The sequence below is a fragment of the Jaculus jaculus genome, chromosome 12, assembly GCF_020740685.1.
Source record: "Jaculus jaculus isolate mJacJac1 chromosome 12, mJacJac1.mat.Y.cur, whole genome shotgun sequence".
NCBI lineage: Eukaryota > Metazoa > Chordata > Mammalia > Rodentia > Dipodidae > Jaculus > Jaculus jaculus.
This window is the reverse complement of record NC_059113.1, coordinates 98,842,295-98,861,000: the sequence shown is the minus strand read 5'-3', so window position 1 is coordinate 98,861,000 and position 18,706 is coordinate 98,842,295. Positions and strand designations below refer to the sequence as shown.

General features: G+C 45.8%; 1 protein-coding gene across 2 annotated transcripts in view; it reads left to right on the top strand.

The window, feature by feature from the left end:
- Gatb (glutamyl-tRNA amidotransferase subunit B) overlaps positions 1 to 18,706 on the top strand; it is a 91,082-nt gene that overhangs the window by 54,809 nt on the left and 17,567 nt on the right. For both annotated transcript variants that reach the window (XM_045130960.1, XM_012948170.2), the window contains 4 exons: positions 517 to 601; positions 2,782 to 2,826; positions 5,095 to 5,284; positions 18,549 to 18,682. In XM_045130960.1, coding sequence (XP_044986895.1) covers positions 517 to 601; positions 2,782 to 2,826; positions 5,095 to 5,284; positions 18,549 to 18,682 — 454 coding nt within the window. The remainder of the gene's footprint in view (positions 1 to 516; positions 602 to 2,781; positions 2,827 to 5,094; positions 5,285 to 18,548; positions 18,683 to 18,706) is intronic.

Here is an 18,706-nt window from a genome sequence, read left to right as displayed (position 1 = left end):
GCCTGTCTGCCCTGTATGATGGTGCGGGAGCACATCCCAGGGCGTAGTTTTTATGCATTTAGGGGTCACAGAGCCCTTTGAAAATAGAATGAAAGTCTAGCTGTTCTACAGATGTATGCATTTATACCCATTCATATTTTGTTTATACTTTGGGTGGTGGTCAGGCCCCCCTGTGGCCCATCTTCCCCTTCCAGGCTAAGAACTGTTAAGTAACAATCCTAGATCTGTAGCCACCAGACCAATTTATTGCTTTTCCCAAGCAGTACAGCCTGTATGGGACAGCTCATTGTCTCTGAACTGAGTGAGCTTTCTTGGATAAAAAAGAAAAGAAAGAGAAAGAATGGAGTTCTTAAGGCTCTTTCCAGCAGAGAAAAAGAAATGCAAAACACAAGGAAGGGTCATTAGAAACGGTCTCCCTTTTGATGTTTTACTTAAAGAGTAAAAACATTTTCTAATTATTGCCTGAGTGGATGAAAGGTATCGTGAAAATATATTAACATACCGTGTTTCTCATAGACTATGAAATTCAGAGACAAATCAGTGAACTTGAGAATGGAGGTGAAATTCTGAATGAAACTCGCTCATTTGATCACAAGCTGGGGTAAGTGCATCCTAAATATATTGACCGCGGCTGGGTGGGGCAGACTTGCGCTCAGCTATGGGCCGGTTACGCTGTAAGTGTCCTCGGCTTCTTTGCTCAGTAAAGAGAAGAGTATGCTGCGCCTGCAGGTGTGTAATGACCCACAGGCCTGGAGAGGTTGACGTGGACCCAGGCTTGCCCAGAACTGCTTGGTTTAGGATCCTCACTCTTTTCTTTTTTTTAATTGCTTTTTTAAAATTTTTTAATTTTTATTAACATTTTTCATGATTATAAAAAAATATCCCATGATAATTCCCTCCCCCCCCCACCTCACTCTTTTTCTTGCTTCTAGCTTACGTGTTCTGTGGAAGACAGTTGTATTTCCTTGGATAACCAGGTGGGCCTCTATCAGCTCAAGCTAGAAGTAGGAAAGAACTAAATCCTGGCTGGTTATTGGAAGGCCTTTGGTAGTTGTTTAGATAACTTAGACCCTGATTGTTTGAATGTGAATTTTGAGGATTTTTCTACTTTAAGCAGAATACCGGAGAAAACTCACAAGCATAGAGTTTGAGCAGACCGAAAGCTGGAAACATTGGCTGAGGCATGTCTCAGTGCTAAAGCACTTGCTGAGTTTCCGGTCTTGGATTCAGTCCCTAGCAAGGCACACGCGCATGCACACACACATACACACTAAAACACTGAAGTGATTTCTGACCATCTTTGCAAATTTATTATTATTTGCGAGCAGGGAAGGAGAGACAGAGACAGAGAAAGAATGGGCATGCAAGAGCCTCTTGCCACTGCAAGTGCCCTCACAGATACATGGGCCATATTGTGCATCTAGCTCTACATCAGTACTGGGGATTCGAACCTGGCCCATCAGGCTTGCAGTCAAGCCCCTTAACCATGCAATCTTCTCTGCAGCCCAATTCCTTATCTTTTTTAAATTATCTTTTTTTTTTTTCTTGATAGGGACTCTCTCTAGCCCAGGCTGACCTATGTGGTAATTCACTGTGAAGTCTTAGGCTACCCTTGAACTTACATCAATCCTACCTCAGCTTACTGAGTGCTAGGATTAAAGGTGTGCACCACCACAGACATTTCTCTTTCCTTTATTATTATACCTTATTGTATTTCTATATGTCCTACAGTAGGCTGAAAAGCTTGAATTTGCCTGTGTCTGCTACTCACTGGGGAAGCCCTATGTTAGGCAACTTTCTGTTCCTGTAAAAAAATAAATAAATAACTGAGCCAGGCATGGTGGTGCACTCCTTTAATCCCAGCACTCAGGAGGCAGAGGTAGGAGGATCACCATGAGTTCAAGGCCACCCCAGACTACACAGTGAATTCCAGGTCAGCCTGGGCTAGAGTGAAACCCCACCTCGAAAAACCAAAATAAATAAGTATAAAAATAAAATAATTGAGATATTCAACTTAAGAAGAGAAAAGGCTTATGTTGGGCCATAGCCTCAGGTGTCTCAGTTCATATGTGCTGGGGCCTGTAGTGGCATTTTGTGGCTGGAGCACATGGCTGAGCAAAACCAACTTACTTCATTCCCAATATGACGGCTCACCTTGTCACCTTGTCAGTGTGACTGGATCAGCAAACAAGCCTCTGGGTGTGCCCAATAGTGTTTCCAGAGATTATGAGGGCTGAGGTCAAATGAATGGATTAGTCCATTTGATGGTTTCATAATCTGATGCCATTATCAGGAGACAGGTGTGGTGGGTTGAAGTCGGTCACTGGGGACTTATTGCTGGGGTGGTATCTTGCCTCGGGACCCCCCTGCATTCCTGTTTCTCCACTTCCTAACTGCCACCTTGTGGATGGCTTGTGCCTTCCCCACCATGATCGACTGGTACCTCTGAAACCATGAGCTAAAATAAATAGATTTGCCCCTACATTGGTTCTTCCAGGTATTTGGTAAGAGTGGCAAGAAAAGTAACATGGCTATGAAATGAGAGAGAGAGAGAGAGGGACACCAAAGTCCCACAGTCCCTGTCAAGAGCATAACTCCAGTGACCTGAAGAGCTTCCATTAGATCCCATCTAAAGTTTCTACCACTTCTCAGTGGGATCATGCCAAGAAGCAAACCTTTGACACATGGCCTTGGGGGGTCACTGAAGGTCTGCATCGTAGCTTCCTTCTCTGCTTTAGGCCAGGGGTGTCTGCTCATTGTTGCCTTGTTTAACTTTCGCAGGTGCACTGTGCCAATGAGAGACAAGGAAGGAGAACAAGACTACAGGTAATGACTCTGCATGCCAAATACTTGTATGTGTCAAATCTGTTTGGAACTCAACAGAATGATCCTTGAGACTTTTTTAAGAACCACATGATGTTAACCGAGGCTTGCTGTTGTTTGTGTAACTGGTAGGTGTGTTGGGAGCTTCTCAGTCCTTGTTTGATAGGATTGAGCTGCTAGAAGACACTTGTACATTGACTTTGATGTCATGTCATGGGGCAGGAGGATAGCAGGTCATGTTGGGCCCAGCCTGTTCGTGTCCTTACACTTAGCAGTAAATTCTGTAATACATAGAGGTTCCTCGGTTGGAGATGAAAAGAGAAATGGGTATGTTAATAGAAGTTCCCTTCAGATCTTTTTCGTTGACAAGTTAAACAAGTTAGGGACTGGCAAGAAGTCTATCCCTGTACCAAAACAACAACAGTGTGTTAGATTAAATAGGTGGTCCCAGGCTGGGCATGGTGGCACACGCCTTTAATCCCAGCACATGGGAGGCAGAGGTAGGAGGATCGCCATGAGTTCGAGGCCACCCTGGGACTACATAGTGAATTCCAGGTCCGCCTGGGCTAAAGCGAGACCCTACCTCGAAAAAAAACAGGTGATTCCCCAATAAAGAAAATAATTATAGGTTTAAAATAAATGGAACCTTTTACTTTCTCCAAGCAAGTTGTTGAAATTAACTTACCTTTTGTGAGGTACAGGATACCTTCACCCCGCCCCCTCAGGACTCCTCTCCAGTGTCTATCAGAGTCAAGGTTATTTTAATCACTCTGCTCTTCCAGGTTCAGACTGTTCCCCCTGAGAGCTTTCTCCCTTCTCTGGCATGCCGCTCCTTCTGGAATCTGTGGTGCTTTCTTCCTGAGTGGGGAGTTTGCCTTTAGCTCAGTCAGTGGTTTCTCCTGGCTGAGTTAGACAGCATTGGGTCTCAAGGAGCCTGGCTTTGGGTTTCCTCTTATCTCTAGAGGTCAGACTCATTCCTGGGAGACCTTTGGCACTGAACTGATAAGGTACTTGTAATTTTCCATCAGTTCCCACTGTTTGAGAGTATCTTGATTTTATATAAGCTGTTTGGCACTTGTGGACACAGAGAAAACATTGGTGTGGGAAGAGACCAAAGAGAAGAGCATTTTTGCATAAGATATATATGCAGTGGTGTAGCTTCCATATTTTAAAAAAATTGATTTTTTTTTTTTTTTTTTGAGGTAAGGTCTCACTTTGGCCCTGGCTGACCTAGAATTCACTACATAGACTCAAGGTGGCCTTGAACTCACAGTGATCCTCCTACCTCTGTCTCCAGAGTGCTGAGATTAAAGGCGTGCACTACTATGCCTGGCGACATAATGTTTTTAGACAGTTTTAAATGGGAGGTCTCATGGACTTTCTTCTCCCCTGCACAGTCGCCTACTATTAACCTTTTGCATGGATGTGGCCAGTGATGATGATGAACGTGAATTGTAATCTCATCACTGATCAAATCAGTCCTCCCTGGATTCACTCTTTATGTGCTGCGGGCTTTGTATCATACAGTATCATATAGAATCATATATTGTATCCCAGGTTCCACCTGCTCAGCCTGCCTCCCTCCTTGCCAGCCTCTGCATTTTAGTTAAGCCAGACTCATTCATTCTTCTGCCTTTCAAGAAGGGCAGAGCTCCTCTTCCCTACTTTGACATTTCATTTATCACACAAGTACTGTGAAAAATGGTAGAAACTTAAATAAGGGAAGTCATCTTTCTTCCTAATAAGAAATGTATTCTCATTTGATCCTATTGCTCCAAGCCCCCTCTTTGTTTTAAATATTTTATTTATTTATTTGCAAGGAGACAGAGAGATGGGGGGGGAGAGAATGGGCACCCCAGGGCTTCCAGCCAGTGCAATTGATCTCCAGATGCATGCACCACTTTGTGTGCCTGGCTCCATGTGTGTACTGGGAAATCAAACCCAGATCGTTAGGCATTGCAGGCAAGTGCCTTAACCACTGAGCAATCTCTCCAGCTCCCAAGTCTCCTTTTCATGAACATATACTTTTGCCACAAGTGTAAATCCAAGTGTGGTTTGGCCCTGTTCTTTTTTCTCTGTAAGCATGGAGAGTGGAGGCATGGTTTGGCGAAGCAGCACCTATGCATGGTCATTCCTGGGCACTAGAACATTCTGAAGCATTTGCAAGTAACATGGCACCCAAACACAGAAAGCTTCCTGTCAGTGGTAGATTTGTGGCTTTCATTAAGCCAGATTACCCAGAGTCCAACCCTGTCTTCTCTCTCTGCCTAGGTTTATGCCAGAGCCCAATCTGCCTCCCCTGGTGCTCTATGACACCTCGTGTCTGCCTGCCGGTGCAGACCCTCAGCAAGTAATCAACATAGACCGGATCCGGGACTCACTGCCAGAGCTCCCCAGTGTGACCCGAGACCGGCTCGTGGGGGAGTATGGGATGCTGCCTGAGCACAGCTTTGTGTTGTTGGTGAGTACCAACAGGACTGGCACTGAACGCGGCTCAGCAGACTCGGTGATGCTCCACGGAGGGCACTGCAGGCCCATCAGCCAGGGCGCAGCAGGTTTCCTCTAGAGTAAGGCGCAGCTAGCCTTTGCGGTGCGTGCTCCCCACCCCAGAAGCAGAGGCAGGATCTCACGGCAGTCGTTCCTTCCGTGTACAGATGGGCAGATGCTCTCAGCACCCAGTTGAAGTCAGTCCAAGTGCTACAGAGGAGTATTTTCCCATGTGTCCTCAGGACAGAAGAAAGCCAATATGTAGGGTTTCTAAATTTCTACAGTATTGAACCATGACAGGGGCTGGCAGCATGCTATGTGCCCAAAAGACAGCCGGTTGTTTGCCAATTGTGCAAGAAAACATTAATTCTGTACAAAATGATGAAACGCCCCAGTCCTTTGAGGCTCGAGGATGCCTCTCCCGGGCTGATAGAGAATCTGACACCATGAGGTCTGCTCAGAGTTTCCGTCCTTCTCAGGGCTACTTGGGGTTGGTGAATTTCTTTGTCATGGCAACGTTAACATGATGCAGAATCAGCGAGGGTGTCCTTCTGTCACAGTTGGCATTTTCTTATTTACAAAAGTGGAAAGCTGCAGCTGGGCGTGGTGGCATACACGTTTAATCCCAGCACTCAGGAGACAGAGGTAGGAAGATCTCTGTGAGTTCAAGGCCACCCTGAGACTACCTAGAGAATTCCAGGTCAGGCTGAGCTAGATGAGACTCTACCTCAACCTCCTCCCACCCCAATACAAAAAAGTGGAAAGGGGTGTGTATGTGTGTGTGTGTGTGTGTGTGTGTGTGTGTGTGTGTGTGTGTATGTATTCGTATTTGGGTTTTATTGTTGTTGTTATTGTTGCTGTTTTTGAGGCAGAGGCTCATGTAGCCCAGACTGGCCTCAAACTCACTATGTAGCCAAGGCTGGCCTTGAACTCTTCATCTTTTTGTCAGCTTTCAGCGAAGCAGGATCTGTGGAAATTGTTTTTGCTTCTTAAGTGACCAACAATAAGCATGTGGGGGTATGAGAATGTGCATGTGTATTATATTGAAGTACTTGTTTTAAGTACTTTAATAATAGCAGCCTCCCTGCTCATAGTAACAGAGGCAATCTATTATTGGCTGACTGAAGGACTCCTTGTATTTGCCAGATATCAGCTACCTTTGATAGCAAGCAGAGTGCGTCACATGAAAACGCTTGCTTTCTGACCGTTAATGATCAGCAGAAGCTTTTCTAAAATTGTAGGCTGATGAGGTTGCTGCCTAAGACGGGCTGCCGTCATGTCTTACATCTGAGGCAGCTCTGTCTTTGCATGTAGTTATTCACTAGCATACTTGTTCAGTGTTTTAAAGACAAGCTTTGTTCCAGTCTTTCTGGATGCAACCAGATGAGCATGTCAGCAGATATCTGTAGGAACCAGCCAACCAGCATCTCCTACAGAACTCCCTGTGACCTAAGCATCCTACAAGTAACAAACCCAAGTCTTAGTGTTCACACATCTTCCCCACTTGAGCTTAGTCCTGGATTCCAGACCTGAACTTTGTTGTTATTTACCACTCACCCAGGGGCTGGGAAGGCAGAGGCCCAGGCCCTTGGCCTCAAAGACGTCAGTGCCATTTCTCCATCTGGCCTTTGAGTAGCTGGATAAAAGCCAGCCTTGGAGGCAGTGTGTGATACACTTATGTTTCTTGGTCATTTCTTCACTCCAGAGTGTGATCTCCAAAAAGAATCCACTAGATATAACATTAAAAATCATTTATTTTTGCATCAGCCTTCTCTGTAAGAGAAGGGAGAGGCCACTTTGACATCAATCACTTCTTTTTTTTTTTCCTTTTTTTTTTTGCAAGCAAAGAGAGACAAGATAGATCAGGGAGAAAAAGGGAAAGCAAGAGAGAGAATGGATGTGCCAGGGCCTCCAGACACTTGCAAACAAACTCCAGACACATATGCCACATTGTGCATCTGGCTTTACATGGGTACTGGGGAATCAAACCCAGGTCATTAGGCTTTACAGGCAAGTGCCTTAGCAGCTGAGCCATCTCTTCAGCTCCCTAACTCAGCTATTTCTGTTCACCGAGCTATCTGAACATACATGTGCACTTTAAAAAGCAACTCTATAGGCTTGTCACACTTAGCCTGGGGATGATGTCCACCTGACCCTGCTGACCATAAGCTCTGTGAGGGCAGACCATTTCATATTCATGTTTGTGGCCCAGTCTTTGTCCTGTGTCCTTCAGAGAGCCAAAACCCATGCTGCCATGAAGAAATGTTTGCTAAAGGCTGGCATATGAGTGAGCCTGTGTTTTTATAGTTTAAGGGCCTGTTTAAGGAGAATTAACTTCCCCCCTAGGTAGCAGGTATTAAGCCAAAGACAAAGATCCTCTGCTGCTTCCTAGGGCTTAAGTTTATCCCTGGTATGAGAGCTAAGAGCTCTCAGGGTAGATGGTGACAGGTGGAGCAGGTGGGAGCCCAGAGTAGATGGGTGCTGACTCCATTGGGACAAGGGAACACTTCAAGAAGGGGATGAGTATTTTTTTTTTAATGTCATGATCTTTTTTTTTTTTTATTAACAATTCCCATGATAATGCCCTCCCTCTCTCCACTTTCCCCTTTGAAACTCCACTCTTCATCATATCCCTTCCTCCTCTCAATCAGTCTCTTTTATTTTGACGTCATTGATTCTTTTCCTCCTATTATGACGGTCTTGTGTAGCTAGTGTCAGGGACTGTGAGGCCACGGATATCCAGGCCATTTTGGGTCTGGAGTATCACATTGTAAGGAGTCCTACCCTTCCTTTGGCTCTTACATTCTTTCTGCCACCTCTTCCACAGTGGACCCTGAGCCTTGGAAGGTATTGCAGTGATGAGCACTTCTCTGTCATATCTTCTAAGCACCATGATGCCTTCTGAGTTATCCCAAGGTCACTGTCATCTGAAAAGAGAAGGTTCTCTACCAAAAGTGAGAATAGTATTAATATAAGGATATGAACATTAAGAGAAGTGCTTACTGGGCAGTTTGATGAGCATAGTATATACATTTAGCTAGACAGCAGCAGATGTTACACCCCCTAGGGCTCATGACTACCCCTGTTGTAGGTTTTCAGTATCAGGGATGAATTCCCTCCCATGGAGTGGGCCTCCAGTCCAATTAGAGGGCAGTTGGTTTCCACCATGACAGACGTGCCACTATTGCACCTGTTGGCTCATTTGGCCTGGCTGGCCAAATATAAGACTTGCAGTGCCCACTGTTGAGTATTTTCACTGGTGATTTCTCTCTCTCCCATTGAAGTGCATGCAGAATGGCTTCTTCCAGCTTAGCTGGTCTACATGGAGGAGGTTATCGGCTCAATTCAAGGTAAGGTCTTGCTCTAGTCCAGGCTGATCTGGAATTCACTATATAGTCTCAGAGTGACCTCAAACTCAATGCAACCACTGCCTCCCAAATGCTGGGATTTTTTTTTTTTTTTTTGGCCATCTTTGAAAAGATAGTTTTTGGTAGCTTTAAAACATACTTATAATTTGCAGATAATATATTAGGCAATGACCTTAAAATCAGGATAAAAGGACTAGCAATTGAAATTTCCAAAATGAATGAGACTAGAAGGAGATAGGGATGGACAGAGAATGATTCAGACAAATTGTTTTCCCGAAATTAAGCAGCCTGAGCCCTTTATGACTTTGTAATCACTGGAAGCTGAGTTACTCATAACATTCCTGAAAATGATATGTTCATGTTTTTCCCTGCCTTCATCAGAAACACAACAGATTGCTGAGAAGGGCAGATGCACAAATCTAATGAACCATCTTTCAATTTGAAGAGTGCCCAGGAGTATTCATTAAATAAATAGCAGTGGAGGAGGTGTGCATTGCAGACAGAGCTTCCATTTTGCTCCACGCCTTTGGACTGCTTATTTCATTAAGCAGAGTGTGAATATCTGCCCCCCCCCCCAATGCCTTCTCCACAAATTAAAAAAAAAAAAACTTTTAGAATTTAATTCATGTGTGTGAGTGTGAAATAAGCACTGAATTGTGTGTTGTTGACATCATCCATGATATTTACAGAATTCTTAATATTACCCCATATCATCTACCTCCATATGGAGTACGTAGTAGCTCCTCATTTTCTGGATGGACAGTTGAGAGAATGAATGAATGGAATACCATTGCATTACACGTGAAAATCCTGGAAGAAGTAGTTTCCTGATAATTTCTAAAGGCCCGGTACATAAACTACCCTTTGCCACCTAGTAAATCATGAAGTGACACGTGTCGCTAAACTCTTGGCAAGAACACTTGCATGGCTACGTCAACCATTCGGGACCCAGGTCACTTGCTCTGAAACTCCTGTGTTCCAAACCAGGTTCATTGGGACATCAATCTATATTTGCCTTTTCTCTCCTAGACCCTCCTGAGCATCCCCTCTCAAAAGAAAGCTGCCTTATTATCTTTTCTCTGGCTGCTTAAACACCTTGCCCCACTAAAGACTTAAGCTAGCTGGGTAACCTTGCTTTTCTATCTTATGTCACGTCACCTTGCCTCCTAACCTCATTTGTAAAGATTAAATAATAGAAACAAAGAAGTTGAGAGCCAGGCATTAGGATTATAGAAAATGAGAGATTTTAGAGGATAGCCATGCCAGTGCATGTGGAGCAATTAATGGAGTGATCAGGATTATGTATGTGTGTGTGTGTTGTTGTTTTTTTTTTTTTTTTTGTGGGAGTACTTAATGTAATGATCAGGATCATGTCCATGCGTGTTTTCTTGTGGGAGTACTTAATGAGATGATTAGGATCGTGTTTGTGCATGTTTTTTTGTGGGAGTACTTAATGTGATGATCAGGATCATGTATGTGCGTATATTTTGTGGGAGTACTTCATGGAGTTATCAGGATCATGTACATGTGTGTTTTTAATGGTAGTACTTCATGGAGTGATCAGCATCATGTATGTGCATGGTTTTTGTGGGAGTACTTCATGGAATGATCAAGATCGTGGAATGATCGGGATCATGTATGTGTGTGTTTTTTGTGGGAGTAATTAATGAAATGATCAGGATTGTGTTCATGCTGTTTTTTTGTGGGAGTAATTAATGGAATGATCATGACCATGTTGATGCGTGTTTTTTTGTGGGAGTAATTAATGGAATGATCAGCATCGTGTTCATGCATGTTTTTTGAGCAAGGCCTCCCAAGGCTGATTTGTGTGAGACCGTCATGTTCTAACTTCTGTGTCTAATTTCACTCCAGAAACACAAAGGGTTGAAGCCATTCACCTAAGTGGCCCATCTCAAAGCCAGCCCGTTTGCAGCATGCTCTGCAGCTTCCAGTGATGCCCCATGACAGGCAGGCGTAGTCACTGTCCTCAGGTCCTAGGTGCGGCAACGACCCCTGTTTGGTGAGGAACTTCCAGTGCCTGTGTTGCTAAAGCTCACCCCAGACTGACCTCAGGCACCTGGTCTTGGTTTGTTCACCCTGCTGCCTACCTGCACACACGATGTGCTGTGATGCCAAGCAGAAATGCCGGGGTTTTTTTTAGTTTCATTTATCTATTTTGAGAGAGAGAATTGATACCCAGCGTCTCCAGCCACTGCAAACAAACTCCAGATACATGTGCTACCTTGTGCATCTGCCTTTCATGGGTCCTGGGGAATCAAATCTGGCTCCTTAGGCTTTTGTAAGCAAGTGCCTTAACCATTGAACCATCTCTCCAGCCTTAGAAATTCTGTTTTTAAATAGATGGCTTTGTTTCATTAGTAGAGAAAATTGGCTTTTTACTTGTGCTAACACATGACTAGTACAGCCCCACGGTGGTTTCGTGAAGCACAGTCAGAGAAGATAGGTTCAGACAAAACCTGTGGTCCCTCTTGCTGATTCTGAAGGTGATAGCCTGTTCTATAAATAAACATAAAGTGCCGTAGACTAAATTTTATGGAAAACAGCTCCGATGAAAAACAAGTCATACTGATTTTTAAGTGGCAAAATAAAGGCAGAGAAAGTAAGCGCACGCTGTCTTCTGTGGCCTTTGTCACTTATGCGGTGGGTCCTTCGGTCTGACTCACTGGGCAGTGCCCCACACCAGGGCACTTTGTGGGGCCAGTGGAATGACTGTGCCTGGCCCTCCATCCCATGAGCCTGGCTTGTGACAAGCACTTGGTAGGGACCAGCTGTGCTTCACGGGCAGCTGGCTGTCATGATAACAGTTGATGGGAAGATTTGGCTCTTGTCTCTTAGGAGGCTTCCGTAGAAGAGTGATAGACGGGCAGCCCTGGCTTAACGTTTCATAAGGACATTTTGCCCTTGCCACCGTGTCCTTCCTGCTGTCACATGCGTACACTGCAGCTTGGCACGATGTCCTTCACATGTTCTGAGTGGTCCCGCCACTTAAAACACTGTCTATGGGGCATGCTTGATGCCAGCTCTCACTGACAACCAGGAGCTAGGAAGGCTTTGCATGAGCAACCAGAGCTGGTCCCCCACAGCCGGAATGACACGGACTGGTCTGCACCCCAAAGATGGTATACAGCAAATTCTTCATTGAGTTTTAACAAATTCAACAACAGCCAAGCAGACTCCCAAGCACATGGCCGCCAGGGAATTGTCTTGATGAGGTGCAACGTGTGAACACCACTCTGGTTCAGTGGGGACCATGCAGCCTGCAGCCTGGGCCCGGAGGCTGTGACACGTGACCGTGACCCTCCCCACGTAGGATCGGTACTCCTTGCTGTCTGTGCGGTCTGTCTTCACAGGCGACCTGGAGACGTGTCATCTCATTTGAACAACTTCGTTTTCTCCAGCTGGCTCTTCTCCATTGAAAGTCATAATCCTTTGTTTCCAACATTATAGAAAAGGTCAGAGTGTCTCCAAGGGACAACAAAACAGAAAAGCTATCATGACTAGTTAGTTATTAAGTGACTTGTTTTTAAAGAATTTTTACTATAGGTCTTTAGTAAGCTAGAAATGGCCTAATTTGCTTTCTGGATAAATTGCCTACAAAACAATTCCCTGTGATAAATATCTGCATATCCCATGTGTAGTGCTGCCTCGCCAGCAGCTTGGAATAGCGGGTGAAACCATATTGACTGGTTTTAAACTGTCCAGAGTCGCTAAGGTAGAAAGTAGTCTCCTCACTGTGGCTGAAGGAAAATCTATTTGGTCAACATAGCTGCATGCCATATTTCAGCCCCGTGAAGTTTTCAAATTGATTTTATTTTTCGTTGTATACATTGCATCTGGGGCTTGCCAGCTTAAGGGTGCTTTGACGATTACTCTATACACTAGAAAAATCACCAACATTTTGTTCTGGAAGCATAAAATAGGAAAGATGTGTCTTGTAACTCTACCCCTGCAAAGACACTGCTTCAGCCAGCAAGTGCAGGGAGGGACCTTCAAAAGGTGTGTGTTCTGAGTACCATACTATCTGACTCCTCAGGGACCTGTGCCCATTGAGAAGAAAGTGCAGAGAGGAGGAAAGTCCTAGTGTCCAGCCTGGGTACCCTCAGAGAGTTCTGTCCCTAAGTCTTCCTGAAGCCTAATTTCCTATTTGTGAAATAATTTACTTTGTGGCACAAACAAAATACATTATTTCAGGTTTCAGATGGGACTTGGAAATAGACATATCTACGCTGCCTTTAACCTCCTTGCTCTTGTCACGCCATAGCAGAAGTGACCCAGGTTCTCTCCAGCTTTAGACCAGTGGGAACGTGACTGAACCGAATAGGTTTTTTGGCAGCATGCTTCATGGGTCTCTCTCTTGCAAGTACGGTCTCTGTCGCCACTCTGCTGTCAACTTTGATTACCCTAATTATTTATGTTTTGATTATCCAGGGAAATTTGTGTTCCCAAACTGATTTCCCTCCACCTCTTTCCTAGAGCAAATGCATCTTGGAGAACCAAAACCATTTTTGTATTAATGTAAAGATTCCCTGCCCAGAGTTGCTGCCTGGGTTCAGCTCAGGATATGTGCACTGGCTGGCATTGCTGGGAGTGTAAGTGTGAAACTGAGTTTTGCCCATGCTTTAAAGAACCACCCCCCGCCCCGCCCCGCCCTGTTGGGAACAACCCAAGGTGAGAATCCGAGGAACCAGATAGAATCATGGGCCTTGGGTTGATGAGTCCTTACAAGCTCTGGAACACAGCGCTAGGGCCCGCGAGTCTATTCATGGCCTCCGGGAGTCTGGGTGTCATTGCTGGCAGCTGTAGTGCTCGGTGCTCTGGCTTGCTCCTGACCTCCCAAGTGATCTTCCTGTTTTCTAGGCCTGCCTCACACTGTCAGGTCATTTCCTCGTATTTTCCCCACCAAGGGGTTCTGACTCCACGAGTAACTTTTCCCATCACAGAGCTTTCACTGAAGTTTGTCAGTTTGTCAGGAGAAACCTGTCCTCGTCACGGACCTGAAGAGCCGCTTCCCAGGAAACAGCCCAGTCCTTCATTTCCCACAGAATTTCCACTTTCTGGCCACAAACCAGTGTCCTTTTGGGCCTCTTCTCCACCCCACACACTGGCTTGTGGTATTACGTTGGGGGCCATTTTCACAAAGTTGATGGCTCTGAGTGCTGTGTTTCTCACATTGTGAGAACAAGGGCCTCACTGATGTAATGAAGGAACGAGAGCGCTCCCACCGACGCTCAGGGGAGGGCTTGCTCCCCGGTCTCCACACCGCTCAGCACCCTGCTTCTCACACCCCCACCACCCGGCGGGGGCTGCAGGTCCACTTGGTGCCTCCATAAAACGCCACGTGAGAGCCCTGCATGTCAGAGACCACTGCCACTCGGTGGGGGACAGGTGCTGAACGGCACAGGTAGCTGCATACAGCAGGTAGGGGCTGTCCACTCAGCAGTGAACTCACAACGTGACTGGCTCACGTTAGAGGACTCTGCGTATAATGGGTAGTCTATGCTTAATGTCCAAACTACCGAGATAGAATAGGGTCTGTCCTGTTACTCCTGAAAGTACCGGGGAATTGTACAATGCTTGGGTCTTTGAGAGTTCCAGTAATTTGTGTAGGTAAGAGATGGAATGCAGAATTCTCTTCTGACCATCCATGGTCCTCTGGAGCCCCAGGTAATGCAGGTGGCGGGCCATGCCAGTGTCTTCCTTCCTGGTCCAGGAACAGGTGACCTTAGCAAAGGCCAGTGGTGTGCTTCTCATTTTCTCTTTCCAGCTTCTAACTAACTGCTGGGCATCTTTGCAACTTCCTCACTCTGTCAGGAACCTTGAAACAGCTGGCAGACATCAAATAAAATAGCGGAAGCCATGGGCACGCGTGTTCTGATGGGGCCACATTGTGCATGCCACTGATAGGTGCTCAGATTCGGTTCCAGGTGGACAGCAGCCGGGTCTCTTCCTTCTCCAGAGGCCACACCACATAGAGGCGAAGCGCACAGCCTACCGAAGTCTGGCACCTCCTGGCTAGGAGACAAGAGCACCTCAGTGTCCTCATCCGCAGGATTCCTGATTATTGAGTTCAGCGGGCTGTTGCTAGAGCTGGATGGGGTGTGTAGAGAAAGCACTGGGGACCCAGCAGGAACTTGTACTTACTGAAGTTAGCAGCAGTGGCCCAAAGAGCCGAACACCGGGCCCATGTCTTTAACAGGTACTGTGGGTGACTCCTCCCTTGTCCTTGTTTTCAGAGTTTCAGCTATAGTCAATCATGGTCCAAAGTTACATACAAAATTCCAGAAATAAACAATGTATAAGTTCAGAAAACTTTTATTACAGTATATTGTAGTTGCTTGCTTTTAAATATTTTATTACTTATTTATGAGAGAGAGAAAGAGACAGGGAGAGAGAATATAGACACGCCAGGGCCTCCAACCACTGCAAAGGAACTTCAAATGCATGTGTCACATTGTGCGTCTGGCTTTATATCTGGGTACTGGGGAATTGAACCTGAGTCCTTAGACTTTGTAGGCAAGTATCTTAACCACTAAGCCACCTCTGCAGCCCTCACTTTTATTAGTTGGTAGTCACTTACTGTATCTAATTTATACATTAAACTTGGTCATAGGCATGTGTATATAAGGAAAAACCATAGGGTCTAGCAGTATCTGAGGTTTCAGGCATCCCCTGAGGATCTGGGGCTGTGTGCATTATGGATAAGAGAGAGGAGCCGGTTCTGTAATCAGTAGATACTCTCGAGAGCCCTTCACCAGCCCTGAATTGCTAATCCAAGGTCCTGAAAAGCAGCCACGACGCTCCCTGTGACATAAGCAGGTCTTTCTCAGCTTGTCCCCTGGGCCTATTTGAAGTTGTCTGCATCAAGTTTCATCACACCTGTAAATCCATTCTACCCTCCTGTCTGTACTGGCATCTGGTTCACAGGACGTGTGTATGATTTACAACAAGAACTACATTGGGGAAGTGAGCCTTCATTCTGTTCCTCCTGGATAGTTCAATGACATGGCATCATCTCTGAACATAGATGTGAATGACTGTGTTGGGGTGGGATGGGGGGGGCGCAGATTGCTTCCAGGCCTGGTGCTTCTTCCTAGAGCAGACAGCAAGGGCACGGGGACCCCTCCGCTTTGCCTCACACAGCATGGTCCAGCTGGCAAACCCTCGAGTAACCGAAGGTTCCTGTCAGAGCCCAGGCATCTTATACATTGTCTGTGCGCAGCCGAAGGCTTTGAGAATCATCCAGTCCTGGAACTTGACAACTGTGTGAAAGCTGCCTGGAAGGTGGGACCCATTGTCGCCACTGCCTGCGCCATCTCCAGAGGAACAGTTGGCCTCGCATGTGTAGCTGAGTTTCGGTTCTGTTGTATGTAGGATAGATCAGTGCTTGTCACTTTAGGGAGGATATTAAAGGTCCCTTGACGCAGTGACCTTTCTGCACCGCTCTCAGTGTGGGAGTTATGGGTCTACTGTCTTCCTGATGAAGCCAGATGGCTGTGCCGCCACATTCACGAGGGACTTCTGAGATTTGTGTCAAGCTTATTAGCATCTGCCAGTCTCACAGAAGAATTAGGAAACCTAGAAAATCAGACATGTGTGCGTGTGTGCTTGTGTGCGTTTTGTTCTCCCCAGAAATGTGGGCTTCCACTCTAGAACAGAGCGGGCAGCCCCCGTGCAGCTCTTACTGAGCCACCTTTCTCCGGACAGTGGTGACAGCGGCCCCTCAGCCTCCTTCCGCCCCACTTCCTGCAGCTCACCTCCGCCGCTTGCTGGTTCTCACGACCACAGTGGATCGTGCACTGAAGCCTGTATTCCCCCAGTGGAGTACAGTTCCAGCTTGGAGAGGTTTCATCACAGCCCTGTCCTGAGAAGACAGACAGAATCTGACTCGCTGTGTTATCCACCCGGCAACAAAACCACCCAAGGGTAGAGGACTAGATATTCATCATGTCACAGCTGTGCAGCCCAGCCTGAAGCCCACACGCAGTCTTCCTAGGTGGGGTTCAGAAAGCTTTCACTGGCAAAGCACAGCGGGCTCCTCCTGGCAGCTTGTTTCACCAGTGGGCCTGCCTGTCGGTGAGAGCAAAGGAGTTCTGCCCAAACGGTGCTTTTCTCCTTCCCCAGTGAGTTGGAACCAGTGTAGAGATTTGAAGACTTTCCTGAAGTTAAGCAACGCTTCCTCTCCACCTTGCCTGGTTTTTGTCTTTATCTGTAGTCAGGTTTGGGCTACGGAGGTGGTTGTAGTCCTTGGTTTAGCATGAGAAGAATTTTGTGTTGGCTCAAAAGGCTATTCAACAGACGATTATGGGATTATTCAGTGTATATCTTAGAGCTTCTGTGGTAGCAAGACTTGGAGTGCACTTTTGTTCATTTGTCTTGCTGCTTCCCAGCATCTTGCTTTTCTAGAAAGTTCTTCTTCTTTAAAAGAATTCTTGGAAAGGGGGTAGGGATTGTACCTTAGCTTCAGTGTGAATGTAAAAAGAATATTCAAAAGACAATGTGGTTTTGTTTGGAATTGACCAAGTAAGAAAAATCTGCTTAAAATGTTAAAATGCTAACCTTCTGTATTTGGAGGTTTCAGCCTCTTATATGAGTAGAACATATTTTTATTTTTCTTACAGAAATTACAAGGCTTAACTAAATTTCTGGATTTTGCAAAACTGCTCTGAGCTGATAGCTAGTCACAATAAAAACTCGATAAGGGTCCCCAATCACTGTCATGCATAATTATGGCAGTCCCAATTATTTAAACATGAACTTGGTGTGACAAATGGGTGTTCACATGTGATCTATAGCAATTAGGGTGACAGGAGACCCTGCCATACACTGGCTCTTAGCAAGCAGTTGTGGGGCCAAGACTGACTTGGCTCTTCGGTAGAGACGGGACAGGATGGCATCACTCACGCAGCTGACAGTGCGGGGCTGGGGGACAAACAGTAGAACCCACCAAACATGTCTCCTCATTGAACTGACTCAGACAGTCATCTCACAGAGCAAAAGGAGAGGCAGCACCAGCCATGCCAGATTGGCTCAGAGGGTCCTGGTACCCGTTATAAAGCTGGTATATGTGGCATACATTCTTGATTGACTTGAACACATCCCTGAACCATTGCCTGCCTCTTAGGATGATGTGAAGATGAGTACAGATTGTTATGGTCCTCCGTTAATGCTTTCCAGTCTCATCTTTCCTTTTTGGTTTGCTCCATTGTTACCTTCTTTTCTAGAAAGCACCAGGACTTCTGTCAGAGGACAGGCCAGGGAAGAGAAAGTCCATGAAAGTAGGGCCAAGCCAGGCGTGGTGGCATGCGCCTTTAATCCCAGCATTCAAGAGGCAGAGGCAGGGGGATCGCCATGAGTTTGAAGCCAGCCTGAGACTACATAGTGAGTTCCCGGTCAGCCAGGGGTAGAAGAAGACCCTACCTCAAAAAAAAAACAAAACAAAAACAAACAACAACAACAAAAAAAAACTAAAGCCAAACATTGTACATCCAGTTGACTACTTGGGAAATGAGGTCCCAAGGGCCTGTGTACAGGCTGGAAGTGTGGGGAATGGCGCATTTCACTCAGGCTCATTCCATCAGGAGCACCCTAACGTATGTTCGTTCCTTTAAGGAAGGAAATGCGTTATAGATATAGAGGGGCAGTACAGGACTGCTTTGCACTTGCGGAAGAGGAATAGAATTTTCTGGTGGGACATCTCAGTGTTGCACAAACAGTGAGGGGACATCTTAGCAAGGCAGCAGCAGCTGTTTCTGATTCGCCTCCAGAATGCTGACCTTTTATTTTTAGGTAGGATAATATATATATATATATATATATGTATATATATATATATTTTTTTTCTTTTTACAGAATGAAGTTGGCCTACTGGAATTCTTCCAAAATGTGATGAAAGAAACTAGGGCAGAACCCAAAAAGGTGACCAACTGGGTCCTGAACACCTTCCTGGGCTATTTAAAACAACAGAACCTCGCTGTGAGTGAGAGGTGAGTGAGGTCTGGGGACTCCTT